General features: G+C 42.5%; 1 protein-coding gene across 2 annotated transcripts in view; it reads right to left on the bottom strand.

The window, feature by feature from the left end:
- Positions 1-25,153, bottom strand: part of NOL6 (nucleolar protein 6) — a 1,772,660-nt gene that overhangs the window by 907,000 nt on the left and 840,507 nt on the right. For both annotated transcript variants that reach the window (XM_044078098.1, XM_044078107.1), the window contains exon 15: positions 17,668-17,743. In XM_044078098.1, coding sequence (XP_043934033.1) covers positions 17,668-17,743 — 76 coding nt within the window. The remainder of the gene's footprint in view (positions 1-17,667; positions 17,744-25,153) is intronic.

The raw sequence follows: 25,153 nt of genomic DNA, 5'->3' as shown, positions 1-25,153 counted from the left end.
TATTACTGGTGCCGTGACTGGTGCCAGGGGCAGAGTTAATAAAGACGGCACTGAATTGGATGTGCATGGTTTCGGTACAGATGTCGGCACCGTGAAGGGCAGTTGAGGCCCCGGAGCCTAAGTCATTGGTGCCAATTCTGGGATTTTTGGCTTAGGTTCAGACCTTCCCACTACCAAGAGGCGGAGGAGGAACAGAGTGACTCTGTTTTTTTATTTATTTAATTGTTTTATTTATTTTACTTTTGATGACTGGGAAAGTCCGACTGGACACAGGTCCATTTTCAGTGGAGGCCCGGGGAGAAAAGCTCCACTTAATACAATGTTACAATACATGTAGTAAAATACATAACTGCGTTCTTAAGACATGCAATTAAACATTTAAACATATTGAACAATTCATAGACATAAAAAAATCAATGGCATCAGAATAAAACTTCAGCATTTCTAAACAGATATTTAAATCAAAACTATCAAAATAGAACATTGTTTGGTAAGAATAAGAATTCAGAGGTTAGAAATTTATAGTAAGAAATGGTATTCAGAGGTTTGAAACTTACAGGTGCTCTTTGGTGAAATTCTTGCAAAACTGCATTGTAGTGGCTTAGCCTGGGGAGTCACATGTGCACAGCCAATTGTTAGTATAGTGGGTTTTGAGTAGTTTCTTAAATAGTGAAGCAGAGCTTGAAGATGTTATATGACTTGGGAGTGAGTTCCAGATTTTTGCAATAGTACAGCCAAAAAGAGTTTTTCCTGCTTCATTCTTATGTTTGATGACATTTATGAGATTTCGGTCTGTTGATCTTAAGGTTCGGGTGGTGGTGTAGTGCTGTATTAGCTGTTGTAGAGCAGGAGTTTTGTCAGAGAGGTAGTACAGTCTGTGGGCTATGGAGAGTTGAGTAGCAAGAAGTAGTTGGGGCAACTCAAGCCAGTTGAGCTGTTTGACAGAAAGGCAGTGATGGGATCTACTTGAGGCACCTGTAGCAAACTTGGCAATCTTGTTATAGCAAGATGTCAGTTTGTTTAGTTCGCTGTGGCGAAGATTAGTCAGGACTGGGGAGGCATACAGAAGGGTGGATAATAGGTGTGTTCTAGCAATAGTGGCTTTGGTATAATTGGTCATGAATTGCTTGTTCCGATACAGCAGACCGAGCTTTTTGTTTACTTTTTTGATTGTTTGGGCTATGTGTATGTCAAATTTAGATTGTTATAAATTATTACTCCTAGGAGTTTAGTGTCAGTTGTTGGGGTGATTGAGGTATTGTGCTTGGAGTTTATGGTGAAATCATTATTTAGTGCAGGAGCTCTACCAGGACTGAAGAGAAGTAGTTTTTCTTTGGAGGGGGTGAGCCCTCCGACCCAGAGATAGCCTCTGAAAAGGGTTTTTTTAATAGGCCTTTGAGTATCAATTTGTTCTTCCTCTCATTTAGGGTACAAGAACTGAACCCCTTACAAATCTCACTTGGTGGTTGAACAGCGAGGTGCAGAACCCCCAGACAGTACACACAAGACACAGGATTGTCTGAATTATGCATTTTGTAATTGCATTGGTCGCACTGCTTGAATCCTGTTGTCCCTTTTTTGTCAGACATAGTGGGAACAACCCAGTCAAATAACCACTATTAATCAAAACACGATCCAATAAAAGTACAATACACACTCAAAAAGGTAGAGACAGATAGGTTTTTTTTTTTTGTTAAGGGAAAAGAAATACCAACAATGGTATATAGATTACCTCAAAGGTAAGGGGAAGAAAAGCAGATAGGAGAGAGGGAAGGCCTGTACCAACAATGGTTCATAGGTTCATAGGTTCATACTAGGCTATCTGCCCGAGGGCATTTACAAGCCTAGCCCATAGTTTTGTGGCTTACGCCACCCCTTTAGTATGGGGAACTATACCCATTATTTTGCTGTGCCTCTGTTGAGCAGTGACACTGAGGTAATCCCTGGGGTACATCTGCGATCTCCCATCCATTGGTCAAGATTTCTCTTGAACAAGGCCAGCAGGTGCTCTGCCTCACATATACCGGATTTTATTCCACAGCATAGGAGTCTTTGGTGATGAATCTATCCCTCCAGCACGCCCTATTAATAGTCTGTCGAGGTTTAAGTCTCCCGCCTTGTGGCTCTGACGGATCTAGATTTTTTGAGGTGAAGCATATTCATCAAATCTGGGTTTGACATGGCCTTGTATGTTAGGCAAAGGTCACCTCTGAGCAAGTTGTGTGTTTACTGAATAGAGCTGGAGTTCTTTCAGTCGGGCAGCATAGGACAGATGTTTGAGACCCTTTATCCTTTGGTGAGGAACTTTTGTGCAAAAAAGCCAATCCACCTAGAAATAGTTTGTTTTGACACAGGCTTGCCCTGTGAACTCAAAGCAAAAGAAACAAGTAACTGCTGAGACTGCCTAAAATCTTTAGTCCTGCTCAAATAATAACGAATTGCCTGTGTACATCTAAAGTGTGCAAAATCTTTTCCCCTTTATTTTGAGGATCTGCAAAAAAACGTAGGCAAATGAATAGTTTGGTTTAAAGCCACACTAGAAACCACCTTAGGCATAAAGGAAGGATTAGTACGTAATGAAACCCTGTCCTTATGGAAAACCAAAAGGGCTCTACTGCCATAAGGGCCTGCAACTCAGACACCCTTCTTGCAGAAGTAATAGCCAACAGAAAAGCAGTCTTCCATGACAAATATTTCAATTCAGCAGTAGCAGCAGGCTCAAAAGGTTGTAGAGTAAGTTTTTCCAACACAAAATTGAGATCCCAAGCAGGAGTAGGAGCTCTACGTGGGGTCTTATATTCTTTGCCCTCTAAGAAACTGCTTGAACAAAGGATGAAAACAAAGGTGGGTCACAATCATAGTGAGCTGAAATTGCTGCAGCATGAATCTTTATGGAAGAGAAGGACAAACCTTTGTCCAATAATTCAGTAAGATATTGAAGAGCCACACTCAAATTAGGCTCTGAAATCTCCAAATTCTTTGCTGTACTCCAAAATAAAAATCTCTTCCATTTTTTCTGCACACTCTCCTAGTACTAGGCCTTCTAGCTTCCATAATCACATTTAAAACTTGTTGAGGAAGCTGAGACCTGCTTGTTTCAACACAGAATATGCCAAGCTGTGAGATGAAGAGATTGAAGCTTGACATTGAGCAGATGACCGTCCTTCTGAGATAACAGATGAGGAATCAGAGGTAAAGGCCATGGAGGCTTCTTTACAAGACTCCTTAGAAGTGGGTACCAGTGTTGCCGAGGCCAATCTGGAGCTATCAAAATCATCCTTGGCCTGTCTTGTCTGACCTTTAATAATACCTTTGGAAGAAGAGGCAGAGGTGGAAAGGCATAGACATGAAGGTTTTTCCAACTGAAAGACAGAGCATCCACTTTCCAAGCTGTGTGATGAAACCCCTTTGTGCAATACTTTGGCAGCTGGTGGTTTAGTGGAGAAGCGAACAGATCTATGTCTGGAGTTCCCCATGACACTGTCAATTTCTGAAATACATGAAGATCCAGTTTCCACCGTGGGGATCCATGATTTGTCTGCTTAATACATCTGCTAGGAGTTCTGTGCTCCTGGCAGAAACCTTGCCTGAAGAGTCAGTTGCAGGCTTAACGCAGTCTCCCATAAAATCATTGCTTGCCTGCATAGAGGATAAGAATGTGTTCCCCCTTGCTTGTTGATGTACCACATGACAGTTGTGTTGTCTGTTAGAATCAACACCTGCCCTGGAAGAAGTAACTCCTTGAACGCCATCAATGCAAACTGGACTGCTAACATCTCCTTCAAGTTGATATGTAGATGCTGTAGTCTGGCAGGCCACTTGTCTTGTATCCACTTTCCATTTAGATGAGCTCCCAAGCAGTGTCCGAGGCATCTGTCGTTAAAATCTGACTCGCCTCTGGCCGGGTCACAGAGAGTCCCTTGTTTAGGTGACATTCCTGAGCCCACCACAAGAATTCCTTTGATGACAACGTATTATGTGAATGACATTGTCGAAATCTTGGCAGTGCTGTGTCCATACATTTTGAGATACCATTGCAGCTTCCTCATATGCAGTTTGGCATTGGGAAGCACCAGAATACAAGGTGCCATGAACCCTTATGCTTGAAGGACTGTCCTTGCAGTCAGCACGGACTGATGAGATAGTTGATGGAAGTAAAGTGACAGACTCTTTTGTTTGTCCGGGGTTAAAAGGCCATCTGCTGCTGTATTCAGTCTCACACCCAGAAAGCACATGTCTTGAGAGGGTACTAGACTGGACTTTATTTCGCTCACAGAATACCCTAGGCATCTTAGCACTGCTATGACATATTCCAGATGCTGTAGAAGGTCTTCCTTTTCTTGAGCCAGAATCAGGCAGTCGCCCAAGTAAGGATAGATTTGAATAACTTGAAGCCTGAAGAAAGATATCACTGGAGATAGAAGGTTTGTGAATACTCTGGGTATAGTAGATAAGCCAAAGGGCAATGCAGAGAACTGATAATGAAAATCTCCAGTTCAAATCGCAGATACTTTCTGCAACTTAGCCTTATAGGCACATGAAGGTAGGCTTCCTTGAGATCCAAAGTTACCATCCAGTGATCCTTGCCCAGCAGAGGTAACAGTTGCTGTAACGCCAACATCTTGAACTTGGGAATGTCCAGATAAGTGTTGAGGATAGATAAATCCAAAATTGGTCTCCACGTGTTCCCCTTCTTTGGTACTAGGAACAGGCGAGAATAAAATCCAAGCCCTTTCTGATACAGGGACTGGCTGAATGGCCCCTATCTGGAGTAACTGAGAAACTTGCTTGTGAGCCTCTTTTCTTTGTGGAGGAGGAACATCTGGCATGCCTTTGAAAGGGGCATTGTGTGGAAATAAAATCTGTAACCGTGATGAATGATATCCAGCACCCATCTGTCTTGAGTGATTAAATCCCAATTTTCTTTGAAAAGAGACAATCTTCCTCCCAAAGGAGCTGCCAGGACGAGAGTCCACTGGCAGCTGAAAAGGCAGGTCATTGGTTCTGCTTACTTACGAAAGGACTGACCCCTGCCCTCACCAGAAGTCTGAGCAGGTGAACTGTCTGATCTAGGCCTAAACGAACCTTGAGCCCTGCCCCTACCACGCCTAGACCTACCCCTAGACTGGGAACCATAAGCAGGATATGTCCACCCCTTAGCAGGCCAATTTCTACTAAACTTCGGAGGCTGCACCTGCAAAAATCTTTAACAGTCTGCATAGACTTAGCTTTGTCCTCCATTTTCTTTAAAACTGCTTCCACAGGCGGTCCAAACAACACATCAGACTGTAAAGGAGCATCCAAAATCCTGGTCTTAACATGCTCAGCTAAATTCTGATCCTTCAACCAGGCATGTCTACGAAGAACAGAACTAGTAGCAGCCACGTACGAAGAGGCCTGAACAGCATCAAAACCACACTGCAAAGAATGCTTACCCACTTGTTCAGACACATGAACCAAATCCAGCAATTCTTTACACTCAATACCTTCCGCCAAAGCATCCACCTTAGATTTCAATTGTGAAAGGAGATAATTCTGATATTTCAACATATGAAACTGACAATTCAACGCCCTCATGGCTAGAGTGGAAGAAGTATATACTTTCTTACCCCACCTATCCAAAGCCCTTGCCTCTTTATCAGAGGGTACAGGATTTTTAACCACAGAAGCTTTAACACCTTTAGGCCCCTGAGAAACAGTTTCTGGGTCCGCCCTGGGACTCTTAAACAAATACTTATGAGCTTCGGGCACCCTATAATACCTATCAGGCTTAACAGGAGCAGGAGGCAAGGAGTCAGGGTTCAGGAAGCCTCTGCAAAACATCCTCCACCACATTCAACACAGGAGGAATAGCTAAGGGCCTATGCTGGGGTAAAAAACAAGAATTCCCTAAGCCTTTTCCTGAATCAGAGTAATCCTGGCCTTCCCATTTAAAGTGCTCCCTCATGGAGTGAAGAGTCTCTGAAAATGAAAAATCCTCAGGAGGAGAAGCTGTAGGAGTGGAATCATCCACATCAGAATCAGAATAACCAGGAACTCTTGCAAGTCTTCCACAGAAGGCTCTGAAGCCTGTGAACACTGTTCAACACTATCAAACTCCTGTTCCACCCTTGGCCTCTTATCAGGCGGGGCATAGAACCTCTAATCAGAGTAATCAAATCTTCTGCCATTTTAAGCATATGTTTCTTAGGCACAGAGCCCGAAATGCTAGGAGAAGCCCCACAGAAGCTGAACTTGGCCTACCTCTAAAAGAAGCTTTGGCAACAGAAGGAGAGGCCCTAACTACCTTGGGAAGAGAGGGAAGAACAGTTACCTGAGAAGCCCCTCAGCCTGGCCTACCTCCTGAGAGGGCACATCCTGTAACAGTAAAGTATCTGCCTGAGACTCCATAGAGACTCCTGGCAAAACCTCTGGCTCCCCTGAGCCTTCTAAAGAACCGACGTCCGGGACTGCCGGTTCCTCACCCTAGGCTTCACTGTTTTGTCCTTGCGCTTCTTGGATGAAGCGGCCGGAGCATCCGACGGCATATTATAATTGCAACGCTTCCAAACACTAACCTAGCACAATCAAGCCTCCTCTTAATAGTGCGCTTGTTAAATCTAGCACAAGAGCGGCAACCAACAACGCCGTGCTCAGGCCCTAAAACAAGGTATACACAATGTATGATAATCCCTATGCGGTATCTGCTTCCCACAAGAAATACAGTTATTCACTTTTTTCTGACATCCGGTTAAATACTGAGGCAAGAAAAAACCAAAATGTTCCCCAACGGGGTTACTTAGCCAACTCTGTTTCGGTCTGAAACTCCGGTTTCGGAAAATCTCAGAACGCCAACCTGCACTCGCAAAATTGCTTCTGCATCGGACCATGCGGCAAAAAAGACTGAGGAAATGACGTCGGTCATGCGCATTAGTACCCTGACGTACTGACGTCAGTCTAAGGCGCCATGACCGACGTCAGCCTTATACTCTGGTATTCGGGCCGACTGGGACGCGGACTATACCCAATAGTCAGGACTGCAGCAAGGGAAGACGAAGAACATCTGAACCCCTTACAAATCTCACTTGGTGGTTGAACAGCGAGGTGCAGAACCCCCAGACAGTACACACAAGACACAGGATTGTCTGAATTATGCATTTTGTGATTGCATTGGTCGCACTGCTTGAATCCTGTTGTCCCTTTTTTGTCAGACATAGTGGGAACAACCCAGTCAAATAACCACTATTAATCAAAATACGATCCAATAAAAGTACAATACACACTCAAAAAGGTAGAGACAGATAGGTTTTTTTTTTTGTTAAGGGAAAAGAAATACCAACAATGGTATATAGATTACCTCAAAGGTAAGGGGAAGAAAAGCAGATAGGAGAGAGGGAAGGCCTGTACCAACAATGGTACTAAGATTACCAAGTTGGTAAAGAAAATTCATTCTATAGAAGGGTAAAAGATTAGCAACTAATTAAAGAAGGTTTTACAAATATGAGAGAGGAAACTCTGTGAAAAAAGGGTTTTAGAATAATAATTTTTATAATACTTAAGCTGAGAGCTGGCTTGACATGTCTTGATATCTAAGTGGCAAACGAGATCTGAGGTAACAGGGAGAGGGGCACTATGGGTAAAGCTTAGCTCGACAGTTTTTTGGCTGGCACGAGCTTGTTACATGGCTGACTTGGTTCCAAGGATGGAACCGACATGCATCAATAATGAATGAATGAAGATTAACATCAGATAACATATTTGTTATACAATAAGAGAGGACTTTGCTGAGAATAAGGATGAATACATCCAGTGAAAATATTATTTGAGTGAAAAATAATAAATGTATAATATTAGAATCTCCAGCACCAAAACTGATGAGATAAATATTTGCAGGTCATAAAAGTGAAAGGACCTGGTAGATAGTATGAACAGATTAACAGTGACATTTGCACATTTGAGACTGTTCTTTTACAATAACCAGGTTTAAGGACCAAGGTTCTAAAGACTGTATCCACTTCAATGTCAGTATTAATGACCGAATGTAGATAGTTGTAGCTGGATTTAATTAAGATCATGAGGAATATTTAGTATCAACGAATAGTCAGTAAAGGTGAACTGTGTACAACAAAAAAGGAAATAATGCCAAGATTAACACCATATCACTAAACAAATAAAATCATACCAGCTCAACTTGTGCACAATTACAACAGCTACTGTTGATGGAAGGATCACTTCTTCTGCAGGAGAATGACTGAAAGATATTCCTGGTCCATCAAGGAAGGACCTCCAGTAGATTAATGGCTAGTATAATGAATTTATTTCAATGAACTATAAGGATCATCCTTGATGGATCCTAGGCTGGGCTGAATTATAAGCATCATCATCATCATCAGGCTAGAAGGAATTAGAGGACTGTCCTAGTAAAAGTTTAGATGGTTGAGTCCTGGGCAACAGAATTCCTAAAAGTAACCTGAATTCCCATCTCATGGTCAAGGCAGTGACACCTACTGGAGGGAATACAAGGGCCCTAAAAGCCCATAAATTCTCACTGCAAAACAATGAAGTCAGGTGTACAGTAACAGAACGCAAAATGAACACTAAGCAATTCTATTTTACCTGACATGACGACAATGTGAAACAAACTCAGTATATGAACCCATCTGGATCTATACCCCAACAATCCAGAATACAGCACTTCTCCCTACCTGGACAGTAATTTCCCTAACAAATTAAGCATGAAGAAAACAATGTCAACTCTTGACCTCATGAAAGTCCATGATTAACAGCTATAGTATACACTTCATCATCCAAAACAGGCAGAACTGCGAACAGGGAATGTTTTGTGGCAAAGGTATCTCCAAACATCTTACTATAACTTTATCCCATACCATCTGCCATAACACTGACTATAAGGGACTAAGCTTAAGACATGTGGAAATGTGCAGCTGATCCAAAGTCACTCCTGGACAGCAACTTCAGCAGTGCTATGAAGGCACCACACAACAACCAAGCTACTCTATTTATTTACTTGTCCGTCTTTGTTGACCAGAAAAGTCTGACTGGGCAGAGCCCATTTTCAGTGGAGGCCTGAGAAGAAAAGCTCAATCACAGTACATTTATATTAAGTGAATTTCAAACAATTCTCAGAAAACAACAGTTACTCTTCTCATAAAAAGACATACTTACATATACACACACACACACACAGTAAAGTGTTTACATCAACAATTCTAGGTCTATAAGGCTCTTGTAACTCTAAAATCTTGCAGTAGGTAAATGAAGTGATACTGTAGAAGGGAAATGTAAAGAAGTTTAATATTACCACATTTTAGTAAATAAAGGTTTGTAAACAATTCAAAATAAGTAATGAAATAAGTTATAAAATGATGTAAGAAAGGATATTTTATTTCAGATGGAGGTATGATTTAAGCAGAAATCTGTTGCAGTGCTGGCTGTACCTCGGCCTCAAAAGTACCTCTGGCCTAGCCTGACCATCTGGGTTTCTATGGCCTCAAGCTCTTCACTGGCAAAGGTCTATACATTCTGCCAGGATTCCAGTGCCTTAATAAGGCTGCATTAAGCTTCCTTTTGCTTTTAAAAGTGGTCAAAGGTTCAACACCTGTGGGAAGAGGCAAAAATCTCTAATCCCAGCACCTCAAACTTTCTATGGTCCATAAAAGACTTACAGTTTCTGGCACACCTCAAATAGGTCTTTATAGTAGCAAGTGTGTGTGTCTGTGTGTGTGTACTTATCTGCATGAATTTACCATGTTCAAACAAAATAAGCACCATAAGAAGCAGTCCTTAAGAAGAATCTGCCTTCCAAATATGTAATTTTTCATCTAAAAAAGGGGAAAAAAGAATCAAACTTAAATTCCAAACAGCAACAGCTAAGAAACCATAGAAGAGGGCATCAAAAAGTAAGTGCTAAACAGGGAATGTTTCATTCCAGAGTCTTAGCTGGAAGTGAACAACAGAAGAGGGTGAGACAGTAGATGGGAAAGTAACCCACACCATCCAAGTTCTTTTTCCTTCTTCTGCTGATGTTATTCTCCCATCTACCGCAGAGTTTACAACTGATGTCCCTGGCACTGGATGAAACCATGTCCCTGGTCTGAGGAAATCCAAATATTCTTTCTTAAGGAATAACCAGAACACTCACTTCCACCTGCAGCTACATTTCATTAATTTATGGACAATTTGCAGTACTCATTTACCTTTGTTTACCCAGAATGTCAGACTGGGATAAAACCCTTTTTCAGCAGAAGCCTGGGGAGAAAAGCTCCATATTTGACAACAGTTTTGACATGTACATAAAAATACAGTTAGTTGTATGATATCAGAAGGAATACAAAACCCTGGTAAGTCTACATATATGAATGAAAAAAATTGCATCACTTAGGAACAAATTATCTACATAGCGTGCATAGGTACATACAGTGTTGACATTCATTAGAAACAGAAACAGGCTTGTATATAGCAAACAGAGATAAAACAATGAAAAAGATGCTGTAGAGGAGGCAGCTAACTATGAAAACATTAGCAGGGGAAAGGTGGTTGATAAATATCTTATGATATTTTAGCAGAAGAGCAACTATGAAAATATCACTACATATAAAACTGAGAAGTGAAATACTTAGGAAAGTGAAAATGGTTGGAGCTACTTGGACTGTTATAAGGAGTATTAGTTTTGGACAGATGAGGAGAGAGAGTGATGAAAGTGTGACAGGGTGACAGTGACACACTAGCTGATCTAATACGAGAGAAGAAAAGATTGAGTCTTGTCAACTTAGAGCCTGTTGACTGATATAATTTATGGAAACAAAGTTACTCTTTGTGGCTAAGTATCTTTCTGGTCTGATGGAGAAAAAAGGAGGCGTGGAAAAAATACATATTTGAAGGAAAAAGTAGCAGGTGTGACCAGGCAGCTCCTGTCAGCATGATTTATTTAAGGTCAGAAAGAAAATTAGCTTTTTCACTCTTAGGGCTTATAACATAGAATATGGCATGCCATCAGCTCTACGCCTTTTAATTATTTTAGTGTGAGGGCTTCATATTCTACTGTAACTAATAAATAAGATGACATACAGTAGCACTTAGCGTTTGTTTTCTCATCTGCTGAATATTCTAGAAAACAGTCCCTCTGAATGGCAGCAACAAAAGTTTGGGCAGTCATATGAGAGAACTTGCAGTCATGTCCTCCCCGCGGTTGGGTGGGCGTTCGAAAGACATGCGTAAATGGGCGTGCCTTCGCTGAAGGTTGAACGTCGAGCTGGCACCTCGGCGTTTGTGAAAACCTACTGCAAATCATTAGCGGACCGGAATTCTGCTGTGGCGACCCCTAACCGGAAAAAGCCAAAAAGACAAACAACTTGCAGTCAAGTCCAGGCAATACTGTCACCTCAATCTGTGCTAAAATGGCAGAAATATTTTGAAAAGAAAAGGGGACAGAATGAAAAAGTAACACAAGATTGGTAACACAAACAGAGAGAATTTTCAAGATAGGGTAATAAAAACACAGAACAGTATGATAGGTAGGAAAGATAAAGGTCGAGACAAGAGAAAAAAAACAAAAATAGTTCCAAGGATGTTAAACTTATTTGGACAACAGGAAACAGAGAAAAGAATGAAAATGGGGTGATGCATCATTTGAAGAACAGTATTGCGTGAAATGTAGTCTTCCTAATCCTAATTCACTCTATTCACCAGTCCCCAAATATTGGCTGGACTGCAAGACTGTAGCATTGCAAACAGTTTTTATACCCTTTTGGTTTCCTTTGGTTGTGTAACCATTAAGTTAGCATATGCAAGTAAGGGTGTTGTGGGGCAAAGCTCCCACATGTGAGGGTTGCAGGAGGTTTGCCTCCAACACACTGTTTTTAATGGTGTCATCTGCAGGCAGTGGCCTGTTCAAGGACACTGACTTACCCAGTTTGCTCTGGGTGGGTTAAATGTTAACTTCTCATAGGGGATCCACTAAAATCATTAGTACTGGGGAACAGAGAACAAGATTAGTGCTGGAGTAGAAAGTACAGTTTTGTACCTACCATAAATGTAGATGTTCGAAGATCCACATTGCTGCAGTCCTTACATATGGGTAGTCCGCTGTCCTCGGTCGGCCCGAATACCAAAGTATTAGGCTGACGTCGGTCAAGGCGCTTAAAACTGACATCAGGACGTCAGGGTACAAAAGCGCATGACCGACGTCATATCCTCAGTCTTTTCTTGCCCCAGATGTCAGAAGGCCCTAAAAAGAAAGGGCAAAGCCAAAAAACAGCAAAAACAACCAACCACCCCTGCACTAACCATATTTACAATATTTACAACCCAAACCACACAACCACCTCTAACTACAGAGGGAAGGAGGGAGGAGTAAATTGGACTGCAGCAATGTGGATCTTGAACATCTACATTTATGGTAGGTACAAAACTGTACTATGTTCTTCATCTCACATTGCTGCAGTCCTTACATATGGGTAGAATCCCAAAGCAGAGGTAAGGGAGGATGGCAAAACTATAAAGCATTAGGAGCTGCCAAAATGCCCTGTAAAATTGCAGTGGCAAATCCAGCCCTAGATTTAGAGTAAAGTGGAAGGTGGTAATGCTTAGAGAAAGTATGCACTGAACTCCAAGTAGCTGCCTCCAAAATATCCTTAGTAGCCACCCCCTTAAAAGCTGTAGAAGTGGCAGTAGCCCTAGTGGAATGAGGCCTAATCCCAGGTGGAATCTCCTTACCATGATGGGAATAACAGAAAGCAATACAAAACCAATACACTTAGAAATAGTTTGTTTTGAAACAGGTTTGCCCTGAGAACACAAAGCAAATGAAACAAACAACTGCTGAGACTGCCTGAACCCTTTAGTTCTGTTCAAATAATATCGCAACTGTCTGTGTATATCCAAAGTGTGCAAAATCTTCTCCCCTTTATTTTGGGGTTTGCATAAAAAGTAGGCAAATGAATAGTTTGGTTTAAAGCCACACTAGAAACCACTTTAGGCATAAAGGAAGGGTTAGTACGCAAAGACACCCTATCCTTGTGGAAAATTAAGAAAGGCTCAACCGCCATAAGGGCCTGTAATTCAGAAACCCTTCTCGATGTAATGGCTAACAAAAAGCAGTCTTCCATGATAAATATTTCAACTCGGCAGTCGCTGCAGGCTCAAAAGGTTGTAGAGTGAGTTTCTCCAACACAAAATTGAGATCCCAAGCAGGAGTAGGAGCTCTACTGGGGTCTTATATTCTTTGCCCTCTAAGGAATTGCTTAAACAAAGGATGAGAAAATAATGGTGGGTCACAGTCATAGTGAGCAGAAATTGCTGCAGCATGAACCTTTATAGAGGAGAAGGACAAACCTTTGTCCAATAACTCAGTAAGATATTGAAGAGCAACACTTAAGTTAGGTTTAGAAACATCAAAGTCCTTTGCTGTACTCCAAATTAAAAATCTCCTCCATTTATCTGCGTAAACTTTCCTTGTACTAGGCCTTCTGGCCTCCAAAATAACATTCAAAACTTGTTGTGGAAGCTGAGACCCTTCAGGGTTTAAAACAGAATATGCCAGGCTGTTAGATGTAGAGAGTGAAGTTTGACATTGAGTAAATGACTGTTCTCCTGAGACAGCAGGTGTGGAATCGAAGGCAAAGGCCATGGAGGCTCCCGTACCAGACTTCTCAGTAATGGGTACCAGTGCTGTCGAGGCCAATCCGGAGCTATTAAAATCATGGCTGGCTTGTCCTGTCTGACCTTCAGGAGTACCTTTGGGAGGAGAGGCAGTGGTGGAAAGGCATACACGTGAAGATTGTTCCAATTGAATGAGAGAGCATCCACTTTCCAAGCTGTGGGATGAAACCTTTTTGTGCAAAACTTTGGCAGCTGGTAATTTAGTGGAGAAGCGAACAGATCTATGTCTGGAGTTCCCCATAACACTGTCAATTTTTGAAATACATGAGGATCCAATTTCCACGGGATCCATAATTTGTCTGCTCAACACATCTGCTAAGGAGTTCTGTGCTCCTGGCAGAAACCTTGCCTGAAGATTTAGCTGCAAACTGAGAGCAGTCTCCCACAAAATCATTGCTTGTCTGCATAGAGGATATGAATGTGTCCCCTTGCTTGTTGATGTACCACATGACAGTTGTGTTGTCTGTTTGAATCAACACCTGCCCTGGAAGAAGTAAATCCTTGAAAGCTATCAATGCAAATTGGACTGCTAACATCTCCTTCAAGTTGATATGTAAATGTTGAAGTCTGGCAGGCCACGTGTCTTGTACCCATTTTCCATTTAGATGAGCTCCCCAAGCTTTGTCTGAGGCATCTGTCGTTAGAATCTGACTCTGGTGGCCAGAGAGTCCCTTGTTTAGGTGACATTCCTGAGCCCACCACAAAAATTCCTTTTGAATGCAAGGTATTATCTGAATGACAGTGTCCATATCTTGGCAGTGTTGCGCCCATACATTTTTGAGATACCATTGTAGCTTCCTCATATGCAGTTTGGCATTGGGAAGTACCAAAATACAAGATGCCATGAACCCCAAGGCTTGAAGGACTGTCCTTGCAGTCAGCCTGGACTGACGAGACAATTGATGGAAATAAAGAGAAAGATTATTTTGTTTGTCCAGGGTCAAAACGGCCATCTGGGATGCTGTATTCAGTCTCACACCCAGAAAGCACATGTCCTGAGAGGGTACTAGACTGGACTTTATTTCGTTCACAGAATACCCTAGGCATCTTAACACTGCCATCACATACTGTAAATGATGAAGAAGTTCGTCCTTTCCTTGAGCCAGAATCAGGCAATCGTCCAAATAAGGATAGATTTGTATTCCTCTTAGCCTGAAGAAAGCTACCACTGGAGCCAGAACCTTCGTGAACGCTCTGGGTGCAGTAGATAAGCCAAAGGGCAATGCAGAGAACTGATAATGAAAAGTCCAAACGCAGATACTTCCTGCAACTGGGCCTGATAGGAACATGAAGGTAAGCCTCCTTGAGATCCAGAGTCACCATCCAGTGATCTTTGCCCAGCAGAGGTAAAAGCTGCTGTAACGTCAACATTTTGAACTTGGGAATGTCCAGATATGTGTTGAGGATAGATAAGTCCAAAATGGGTCTCCACGTGTCCCCTTTCTTTGATACTAGAAACAGGCGAGAATAAAATCCTAGGCCCACTTCTGGCAGAGGGACCGGTTGTATAGCTCCTATTTGAAGTAGAAGAGAAATTTGGTTGTGAGCCTCTAGTCTTTGCTGAGGAAGAACGTCTGGCATGCCTTTGAAAGGAGGCAAGGTATGGAAATAAAACTTGTAACCTCGGTGTATGATATCCAGTACCCATTTGTCTTGGGTAATTAAAATCCAATTTTCCTTGAAAAGTGCCAACCTTCCTCCCAAAGGTGCTGCCAGGCAAGAGGGATCTGGCAGCTGAAAAAGTAGGTCATTGGGCCTGTTTACGAAAGGACTGGCTCCTACCCTCACTCAAAGATTGTGCAGGTGAACTCCCTGTTCTAGGTCTGAAGGAACTCTGAGCTCTGCCCCTACCACGTCTAGATCTACCCCTAGACTGAGAATCATAAGAAGGATACGTCCACCCCTTAGCAGGCCAATTCCTACTAAACTTTGGAGGCTGAACTTGCAAAAAATCCTTAACAGTCTGCATAGACTTAGCCTTGTCCTCCATTTTCTTCAAGACTGATTCCACAGGTGGACCAAACAACACTTCAGACTGCAAAGGAGCATCCAAAATCCTTGTTTTAACATGGTCAGAAAAATTCTGATCCTTCAGCCAGGCGTGCCTAAGAACTGAACCAGTGGCAGCCACCCTAGACGAGGCCTGCACAGCATCAAAACCACATTGTAAAGAATGCTTACCAACCTGCTCAGAGACATGCACCAAATCTTGTAATTCTTTACACTCAATGCCTTCTGCCAGAGCATCCACCTTAGATTTCAATTGAGAAAGAAGAAAGTTTTGATATTTCAACATATGAAACTGGCAATTCAAAGCCCTCATTGCTAAGGTAGAAGAAGTATAGACCTTCTTTCCCCATCTATCCAAAGCTCTGGCCTCTTTATCTAGAGGAACCGGATTTTTTACAACAGAGGCCTTGACCCCTTGGGTCCCTGACTAACAGTTTCTGGGTCCGCCCTAAAACTCTTATAAAGATATTTATGAGCCTCAGGCACCCTGTAATACCTATCAGGTTTAACAGGCGCAGGAGGCAGAGAATCAGGATTAAGCGAAGCCTCTGAAAACACATCCTGCACAACATCCAGAACAGGTGGTATAGCTAAGGGCCTATGTTGAGGTAAAAGCAAAAATTCCCTAAGCCTTTTCCGAGAATCAGAGAAGTCTTGACCTTCCCACTTAAAATGTTCCCTCATAGAGTGAAGTGTCTCTGAAAAAGAAAAATCCTCTGGAGGAGAAGCAGAAGGAGTGGAATCTTCTGCATCAGAATCAGAATAAGGAGAGTACTCCTGCAAGTCTTAAGACTCTGAAACATCTGAAGCCTGTTCAAAACTTCCCAACTCTGGCTCCACCCTAGGCCTCTTATCAGGAGGGGGCAAAGAACCTCTAATCAGAGTAATCAAATCTTCTGCCATTTTAAGCATGTGCTTCTTAGGCACAGACCCTGCTGAACTAGGAGTGACACCAACAGAAGCTAAACTTGGCCTGCCCCTGGGAGAAGCCTTGGAAACAGAAGGAGAGGGCCTAACCACCCTGGGAAGGGAGGGAGTACAGTAACCTGAGAAGCCCCTTTAGCCTGCCCTGCCTCAAGAGAGGCCACATCCTGCAAAATTAAAGTCTCCCCCTGAGACTCTAAAGAAGTCTCCATCGGACCCACCGGTTCCACTGAAGCCTCTAAAGAACCGGCGTCCGGAACGGACGACTCATCTTGTCTGGGTTTAACTGTTTTGTCTTTGCGCGAGAATCCGACGGCATATTATAATTGCACCGCTCAAGACCAGCCTAGCACAATCTAACCTTCGCAATAGTGCGCTTATTGAACCTAGCACAAAAGCGACACCCGACTACGTCGTGCTCAGGCCCCAAACAAGGAATGCACAAAGAATGATAATCCCTATGCGGTATCTGTTTCCCACAAGAAATACAATTATTCACTTTTTCTGACATCCGGTACACTGAGGCAAGAAAAACCAAAATAATCCCCACGGGTACTTAGCCAACTTGGATTCGGTCTGAAACTCCGAACTCGAAAATTTCAGAACGCCGAACGGCACCGCTGCTTCTGCATCGGACCATGCGGCAAAAAAGACTGAGGATATGACGTCGGTCATGCGCTTTTGTACCCTGACGTCCTGATGTCAGTTTTAAGCGCCTTGACCGACGTCAGCCTAATACTTTGGTATTCGGGCCGACCGAGGACAGCGGACTACCCATATGTAAGGACTGCAGCAATGTGAGATGAAGAACATCTGCTTTTGAACATCTGTAAGTTATAATACACATTACGGCTACCTTTCAGAGGAGAGACGTACACTGCCACAACCATCATTTTGCAGAACAGATGCATTGGACTGGCATCAAATACAGGAAGCTTACATTCCAAATGGGGGTTAATAACATGTAAAAAGCAAGCTTATCAAAAATGAACAATAGGTTTCTTCAAGCCACTGTAACACAAAATATGGTTAACACATTAACACAAACATAATTATGAGCTACACAAATCTCACCTCATCTTTGACTTTGATAATAGAATCTAGCAGACCACCAACATAACTCAAGGAAGAGCTGGGAATATCAGCATGCCTGGAAAAAAGCAAACAGTGTTAAGCTACTAAGAAACATTGCAGCATGGGTGCACTTATCATCAGGTACGATACAAATTAAGAGAGAACTCAGAGAACCCACATGGGGTATGGCTTTCATGAGATGCATTTTTGTGCTCAGTACTAGGAAAAAGTACCAAAAAAAAGCAGACTAGCCTCACTAATGTAACCCACTCAATACCACTGTAACCAAGTGCAATATCTCAGCAAGTTGTCATGGTAAAGTACAGTTGTGTGAGCGACTCCCCATAACAGCAAGTGTTAAATCTGTAATCAGTGTTGCAATAATATTCCCTTAACCATGGGATTTCTCAAAGGCAGATGTCTATTCTTGTATTTCAACTTGCCCCCAGCAACTGTAGCTCCTCCTTGTCTGCTTTCAGGCCAACATACAGCTTATCAGGAGATAAGGGGCTTATCAGGAGATGAGGCACATGCCATTATGCATTCTTTTTTAGCAGAAAAGCATTCTTAAGTGTACCCTCACTGGTGCATAAACGCCACAGTTCTCTTTCTGTAAACCCCACAAAGACCCTTGTTCTTTCACTCTTACTCTTGTTTATGCAAATTAGGCTAGTACTGAGCCAGCTCCCTTAAAGAAACCTGGGCAGGTGAAAGAGATGACAAAGTGAAATGTCTTAAGCCCCCAGTCACCAAGGATCAGAATGAAACTATGAAAAAAAAATCTTGGGTAAGAAAGATGAGCATACCTCTCAACTGTCCAGATTCTTCTTCATATTTTGGTCTGTCCCTCATATTGTGGTTTGCTGGCAAATCAATGAGGGCTGAACTATATAATGACTGATATTTGAGTTTCAGACTTCATAACCTTCAGAAAATACATGCTAATGCACAATTTCTAATTCTAACAGCAACATTCAAAATATGTCCCTATTTTGGTACTTTGTCTCCCAGTATTTTTTGCCTTTATCTTGATTTCTTGTGCTAAGACCTGTCCAAGGCAAAGAACACAGCTTGCTATGGGACCAGATGACATCCCAGGCTGTCTTCTCAACAGGCTAAAATATGAACTAGTATCACCACTAAGTACCCTTTTCAATCATGGCCTAATCACAGGCTTTGTTGCTGTGGAATGGAGAACAGCTAGAGTTATTCCCCCTCCACAAAGGTGGTCTAGCAACAGACTTGGGGAATTACAGACCCATAAGCCTGACCAACCTCATCTGTAAGGCCATGGAATGCATTATTATGGACCTCATAAATAAAGACATAGATGACCTCCAAAACCCTGGATCCTACCAAATTCGGCTTCGTGAAGAACAGATCCTGCCTGCTAAATCTGGTGGATTTCTTTGAAGGTGTGACTAAGGCCACTTGATGAGGGCAAATCTGTGCACACAGCATACTTTGACTTGGCAAAGGCTTTCAACACAATCCCACATTCAGGCATTATCGATAAACTTAGCAAACTGAATGTAAACCCCTTCGTTGTAAGATGGGTTGCCAACTGGCTCACAAACTGGACACACACTATCAAAGTGGGTGACTCCACATCAACCAAACCTGTTAACAGTGGGGTGCCACAAGAATCAGTGCTGGGCCCTCTACTGTTTGATATATACTTCTCAGAAGTTCAGGTCAAAACTAAAGGGTTGTGGCTGACCAAGTTTGCAGATGACTTCAAATTAGATGCAATCACTCAATCCCCAAATGATGTCAGTATACTCCAACAGGGTCTCACACAAGACCAATGAGTGGTGTATTAGTCACGGTCTCAAACTGAATGCAAAGAAATGCATCATCATTCCCTTTGGCACAAACAATGTCTCTTCATACTATCAAATCAATAACAATACCCTAAGCACCCATGAAATGGTAACAGACTTTGTATCACAGGTTAACCGCAACCTTAACTTCGACCACCACGTTTCTACCATTTTAAGAAAAGCTTTCCATGTTACTCACTTGATTAGCAAAGGCATCGCCTCGAGGGCAAAAGAAGTTATAATCCCCCCTATACTCTGCACTCTTCCGGCCCATAACCAAGTATAACACATCATTTGGTATGCACCATACTAAGCACCTATAGGAATTAGAGAGACCTCAGGGGTTCCTAACAAAGAATATCAAGGGCCTCCAGCATGCGCCTTACATAAACCGAATAAAATCCCTGTCACTACACTCCGATCGTATAGACTTCTTAGGGGAGACTTATGTCTGGCTTACACAGCAACCCAAGACCCAAACCTAATGAACTTACTGCATATCCATAAATTAAATGAGTCTACGGCTACCCTTTCCAGAAACTTAAACATGACCTGCGACTTAAATAGGACATGCCGGAGGGACAGATTTATCTCCCAGCAACTGTCAACATCTTTGGAACAAGCTACCAATTCATGTGAAACAGAGCACCTCTATGACACTGTTCAAGGGGAACCTGGATGAGTATATGGGGAACCATAAATTCTTACCAGGGATAGCATCTACAATCCTCCTGGACATGGGCAGTCATCACTAAATGGAATCTTGGGTATTGACTAGTACTTCTACGGTATTACATTGGGTTGAAATGGCAAGGCTTACAATGACCTTCGGGTAAATAGCCTAGTAATCTCCTATGATGAGAGGTTGAGGGTATGATGTTGAATGTTCATACTGCAGTTGTCATCTCTTACTTGCACATGTACTGTTATCATAAGATACACAAGCCGTTCTATGTTCTCTTAGGAATAATTGCTGCAGTAGTGTTCCTTACCTTCAACAGAGAACTACAGCAACACACAGGAATCTGTTTGAATGAAGGATAAAGTATACCTTGTAGGATGGCAATGGCAAAGCGCTCCTTACCCATTGATTGGATGCCCAAATTATACTATTCAGAGAAAGTATGGAAGAAAAATATAAAATGACTGCCTCAAAAATCTTGACACTTTTTTTTAAGAAATGCAGCAGTTATGACTACAGCCTTAACCAGCACCCCCTGCCTTTTTGCTCAGTCACTTCCACTAAGTGTGAAGTTCTGGAGACAGTAATTGATAAATGAATATACAGAGTAGTAGAAAGTAAGATGAGGGAGGAGCAGTTCCGATTCAGATCAGGATGCAGCACAAATGACCCAATGTGTGTAGTGAGACAGACTTGAGAAAAAGCTAGAAATGAGAAGAGTCTCCAATTGGGCATTCCAAGACTTGGAGAAAGCATATGACAAGGTCCCAAGAAAGTTGATTTAGGCAGTCCTGCAATGGTTCAAAGTCCCAGAAACATCGGTAGAATTAGTGCAGATTATGTACAAGGCCCAGTAACTCAAATACGAACAGTACTCCGTCTCACAAAGGGGCTCCCAGTGGGAGTGGATGCGCATTGGAGTTCAGCTCTGAGCACACTGCTGCTCATACAGGTGATGGACCACACTGGCAAAAAGGCCAGAGGGGGAAAATCAACAAAGTTGCTGTATTCAGACGATGTGGCATTATAGGCAGACTTTGAGCAAGAACTTCAGCAAAGGATAGGGGAATGGAATCCACAACTAAAGGCACATGCGATGAAATGGAGTACAGATAAAACAGTTGTAATGGCAGCAAATTGTGGAATTCAGAAAAAGCTGTGAATTGAGAGAGAAGGAAAAATAGTGGACGAGATTAACAGCTTCAATATCTGGGAGGGGTGGCTGAGGAGAGAAGTCTGAATGAGGAGGTCAAACCTAGAATCAGAGGGGCTGCAGCTATTTGTCACAGTGTGTCAGGTGTAGTACATACGACAGAATACCAAAGAAGCTGAAAAGTTAGGTATACAAAACTGTGGTGCAATCAGTACTACTGTATGGTACAGAAACCTGAGCAGTAAAGGCAGACCAGTTGAGGAAGCTATAGGTGAAAGAGATGAAGTGCCTGAGGTGGGTGATAAGATGCACACTGTGGGACAGATGAAGAAATGAAGACATAAGAGAAAAAGCAAAAAAAAAATCAAAGAGCAAAGATTATGGTGGTTCAGGCACATGTGCAGAAAAAGAAAATCTGGTGAAGATGATTTGGGGCAGACAGGAAGAAGAAAATGAGGGCATCCAGCAAAGAAGTGGATGGACTGTGTGACAGAAGACCTGCAACAGTCAGGTGCGAGTGTTGAAGAAGCGGGACAGTGGTAATGAGTACAGAGCGCGATAGTGACGGCTGAAAGGACACCCTGACCTCCATGTTAAAATGGGAAAAAGGGGCTTTATGATGATGACTTCTACCACGTGTTACTCTCTGGATAACAAAATTCAAATCTAAAGGAAGGGTACCAGTTTCCTAGGTGGTTTTGAGTATGATATTCTTTCAAGATGTGGTCACAACATAGTGGGTTGACAACAGCAGATTCACATGAAGGCACTTCCTACATAGTTGCAAGCCTTTGAATGTGCATCACACAAAGAACCTCTTCCATGTGGCCAAATCAGATTTTCCTGTGTTAGTTCTTCTGCATTCTACTTGCTAGAATGATGTTTATGATCACCACGTCACTAAAAGGTATTAGACTGAGAGGATCCATACAGCTAGCTTTTAGATTTTGAGGTTTGGATGCAACAGTGTTGGCCACTTGTCAGTTTTTTGAGCACTCTTTCACCAAGTGTCAGTGCTGAGAAGTACATTCACTGAAAACTAATTTCAGCACCAATAGGGAATGCAGCAAGATTTATTCCCCCTGCAAAAGAAACCTGTTTTGAGGTTTGCTTAAAACGTGCCTTTCAGAAAGCTGTTTTCATAGCTTCAGTACTCACTAAAAGTTCCTTCAGCAGACTGCTAAGATGCCACAATGTCCCCCTGTCTTGACTCGGCAGTGTTTGATGCTGAAGAAGAAAAAGACCATCTCTAGTCATTTAAATCAGCAGAAAAAGCTATGCCTGCCTGGGCCAGTGTGGAGTGATCAGAACTCTAGAACTTTCTATCTTTAACTAACAAGATGCCTTCAGCTGAAGTAGCAATGGTGGGAAGGTGTACAGCAGGTGTCCTTGTTATTGTATGCTGAAAACTTCCACAACCCATTCTTTTGGGACTTGAGAATCGGGAACAAAAGTTCTGTACTTGCTAATTCTTACACAGAGTGAAAAGGACTAAAAGTAGAAGACCCCCCCCCCAAAAAAAAAGACAACAATCTGAAAACAAAGAAAGTACAGTTTTGTACCTACCATAAATGTAGATGTTCGAGTGTTCACCCTGCTGCAGTCATCACACTTGGGTTATCCTGCCATCAGGCAGTCCCGCAGTCGGCCCGAATTCCAAAGTCTTGGTCCAGCGTCGGTTGCTGTCGCTTCTTCCCTGACGTCAGTGCACCAGGGGTATACAAGAGGCATCCAACGCCATTTTCTTCAGTTTTTCTTGCCCCAGATGTCAGGTGCCCCCAAAAGGTAGGCAAAAAAAAATATATATATATATATATATATATATATATATATATATATATATATATATATATATACACACACACACACACACACACACACACACACACACACACACACACACACACACACACACACACACACACATATATGGCTATATAAAAAATAAAACAAAACCCTTAGGTACAAACAAATACACCACAGAGGTAGAATAGGATAAAGTGGTAGAGATAAGTTCAGCTAGTTCAGAGGGGATGGAGGGAGGGTAACCTGGACTGCAGCAGGGTGAACACTCGAACATCTACATTTATGGTAGGTACAAAACTGTACTATGTTCATCGTGTTACCCTGCTGCAGTCATCACACTTGGGTTGAATCCCAAAGCTAAGGAGGGGAGGTGGAGTCAAACAGGGTTAGAAGAAGCTAGTAGGCCCTGCAAAACTGCAGTGGCAAAACCAGCTCTAGTCTTAGAGTAAAGAGGTAAGTGATAGTGTTTGATGAAGGTGTGCACTGAACTCCAAGTAGCAGCTTCCAGAATATCCTTGGTTGGCACTCCTCTAAGAAAGGCTGCTGATGTAGCTGTAGCCCTGGTGGAGTGGGACCTAATGTTAGCAGGTACTGGTTTCCCATGATGTGTGTAGCAGAAACGTATGCAATGTCCTATCCATTTAGAAATGGTCTGTTTTGAGATAGCTTTTCCTTGTGATCCTGTAGCATAGGCTACAAAGAGCTGGTCAGTTTTTCTGAAAGCCTTAGTTTTATCCAAGCAGTAACGTAATTGCCTGTGAATGTCCAAAGAGTGCAGGAGTCTTTCTCCTTTGTTCTGGGGATTTGGGAAGAAGGTGGGCAAGTGAATGGTTTGGTTTAGGGCCACACTGGATACCACCTTTGGCATAAAGGAAGGATTAGTTCGTAGAGAAACTCTGTCTTGATGAAAATGAGGAAAGGTTCCACTGCCATTAGTGCCTGTAGCTCTGAGACTCTTCTAGCTGAGGTTATTGCTAGTAGTAGGGCAGTTTTCCATTAAAGAAATTTTAAATCAGTTGAAAAAGCTGGTTCAAAGGGCGGCAGTGTAAGCTTTTCCAGGACAAAGTTGAGATCCCAAGTAGGTGTTGAAGCTCTCCTTGGTGGTCTTAAGTTCTTAGCCCCTCTGAGGTACTGTCTTAGGAGTGGATGTGAAAATAAAGGAGGATCCGTGCTGTAATGAGCTGAAATTGCTGAGGCGTGAATCTTAATAGATGAAAAGGAACGTCCTTTGTGTAATATCTCAGTTAAATATTGTAGAATCTGAGGAATGTTCGGCTCCAGGGGATTTTAATAGGCATGATATCCTGGTTCCAGGCATTAAATCTTTCCATTTGTCTGAATAGGTTTTCCTGGTGCTGGGCCTCCGGGCCTCCAGAATGACATCCATAACAGCTTTGGATAAAGGTGTTGGCTGGTTGTTTAGGTAATTTGTCATGCAGCCAGGTTTAAAGTCTTGAGCTGGCTGTGTAGAATCAGATTGTCTTGCTGGGTGAGGAGGTGAGGAATTTGTGGCAAAATCCATGGTGGGCCCTGGGCCATGTTCCTTAAAATTGGATACCAATGTTGGTGTGGCCAGTCTGGTGCAACGAGAATCATTTGTGGCCTCTCTAATCTGACTTTCAGCAGTACCTTTGCTAGAAGAGGCAGTGGAGGGAAGGCATACACTGTTAATGTTTTCCAACTGAATGAGAGGGCGTCCACTTTCCAAGCTAGTGGATGGAAGGTCCTTGTGCAAAATTTTTGAAGTTGGCGGTTGTGGGGGCTTGCAAACAGATCTATGTCTGGCCCCCATTTTTGAACTATCATTGCAAATACTTGTGGATCTAGTTTCCATTCGTGTGGATCCATGATGTTTCTGCTTAGGTCGTCTGCCAATGTGTTTTTCTTTCCTGGCAGGAATTGTGCTTGTAATTGAACCTGGTAAGACAGTGCAGTGTTCCACAAGGTCATTGCTTGCCTGCATAGAGGGTAGGAATGTGTGCCCCCTTGCTTGTTTATGTACCACATAACTGTGGTGTTGTC

The sequence above is a fragment of the Protopterus annectens genome, chromosome 1.part1, assembly GCF_019279795.1.
Source record: "Protopterus annectens isolate FY-2018-M chromosome 1.part1, PAN1.0, whole genome shotgun sequence".
Taxonomy (NCBI): Eukaryota; Metazoa; Chordata; order Ceratodontiformes; family Protopteridae; genus Protopterus; species Protopterus annectens.
The sequence above is the reverse complement of the archived record's forward strand: the minus strand, read 5'-3'. Positions and strand labels throughout refer to the sequence as shown.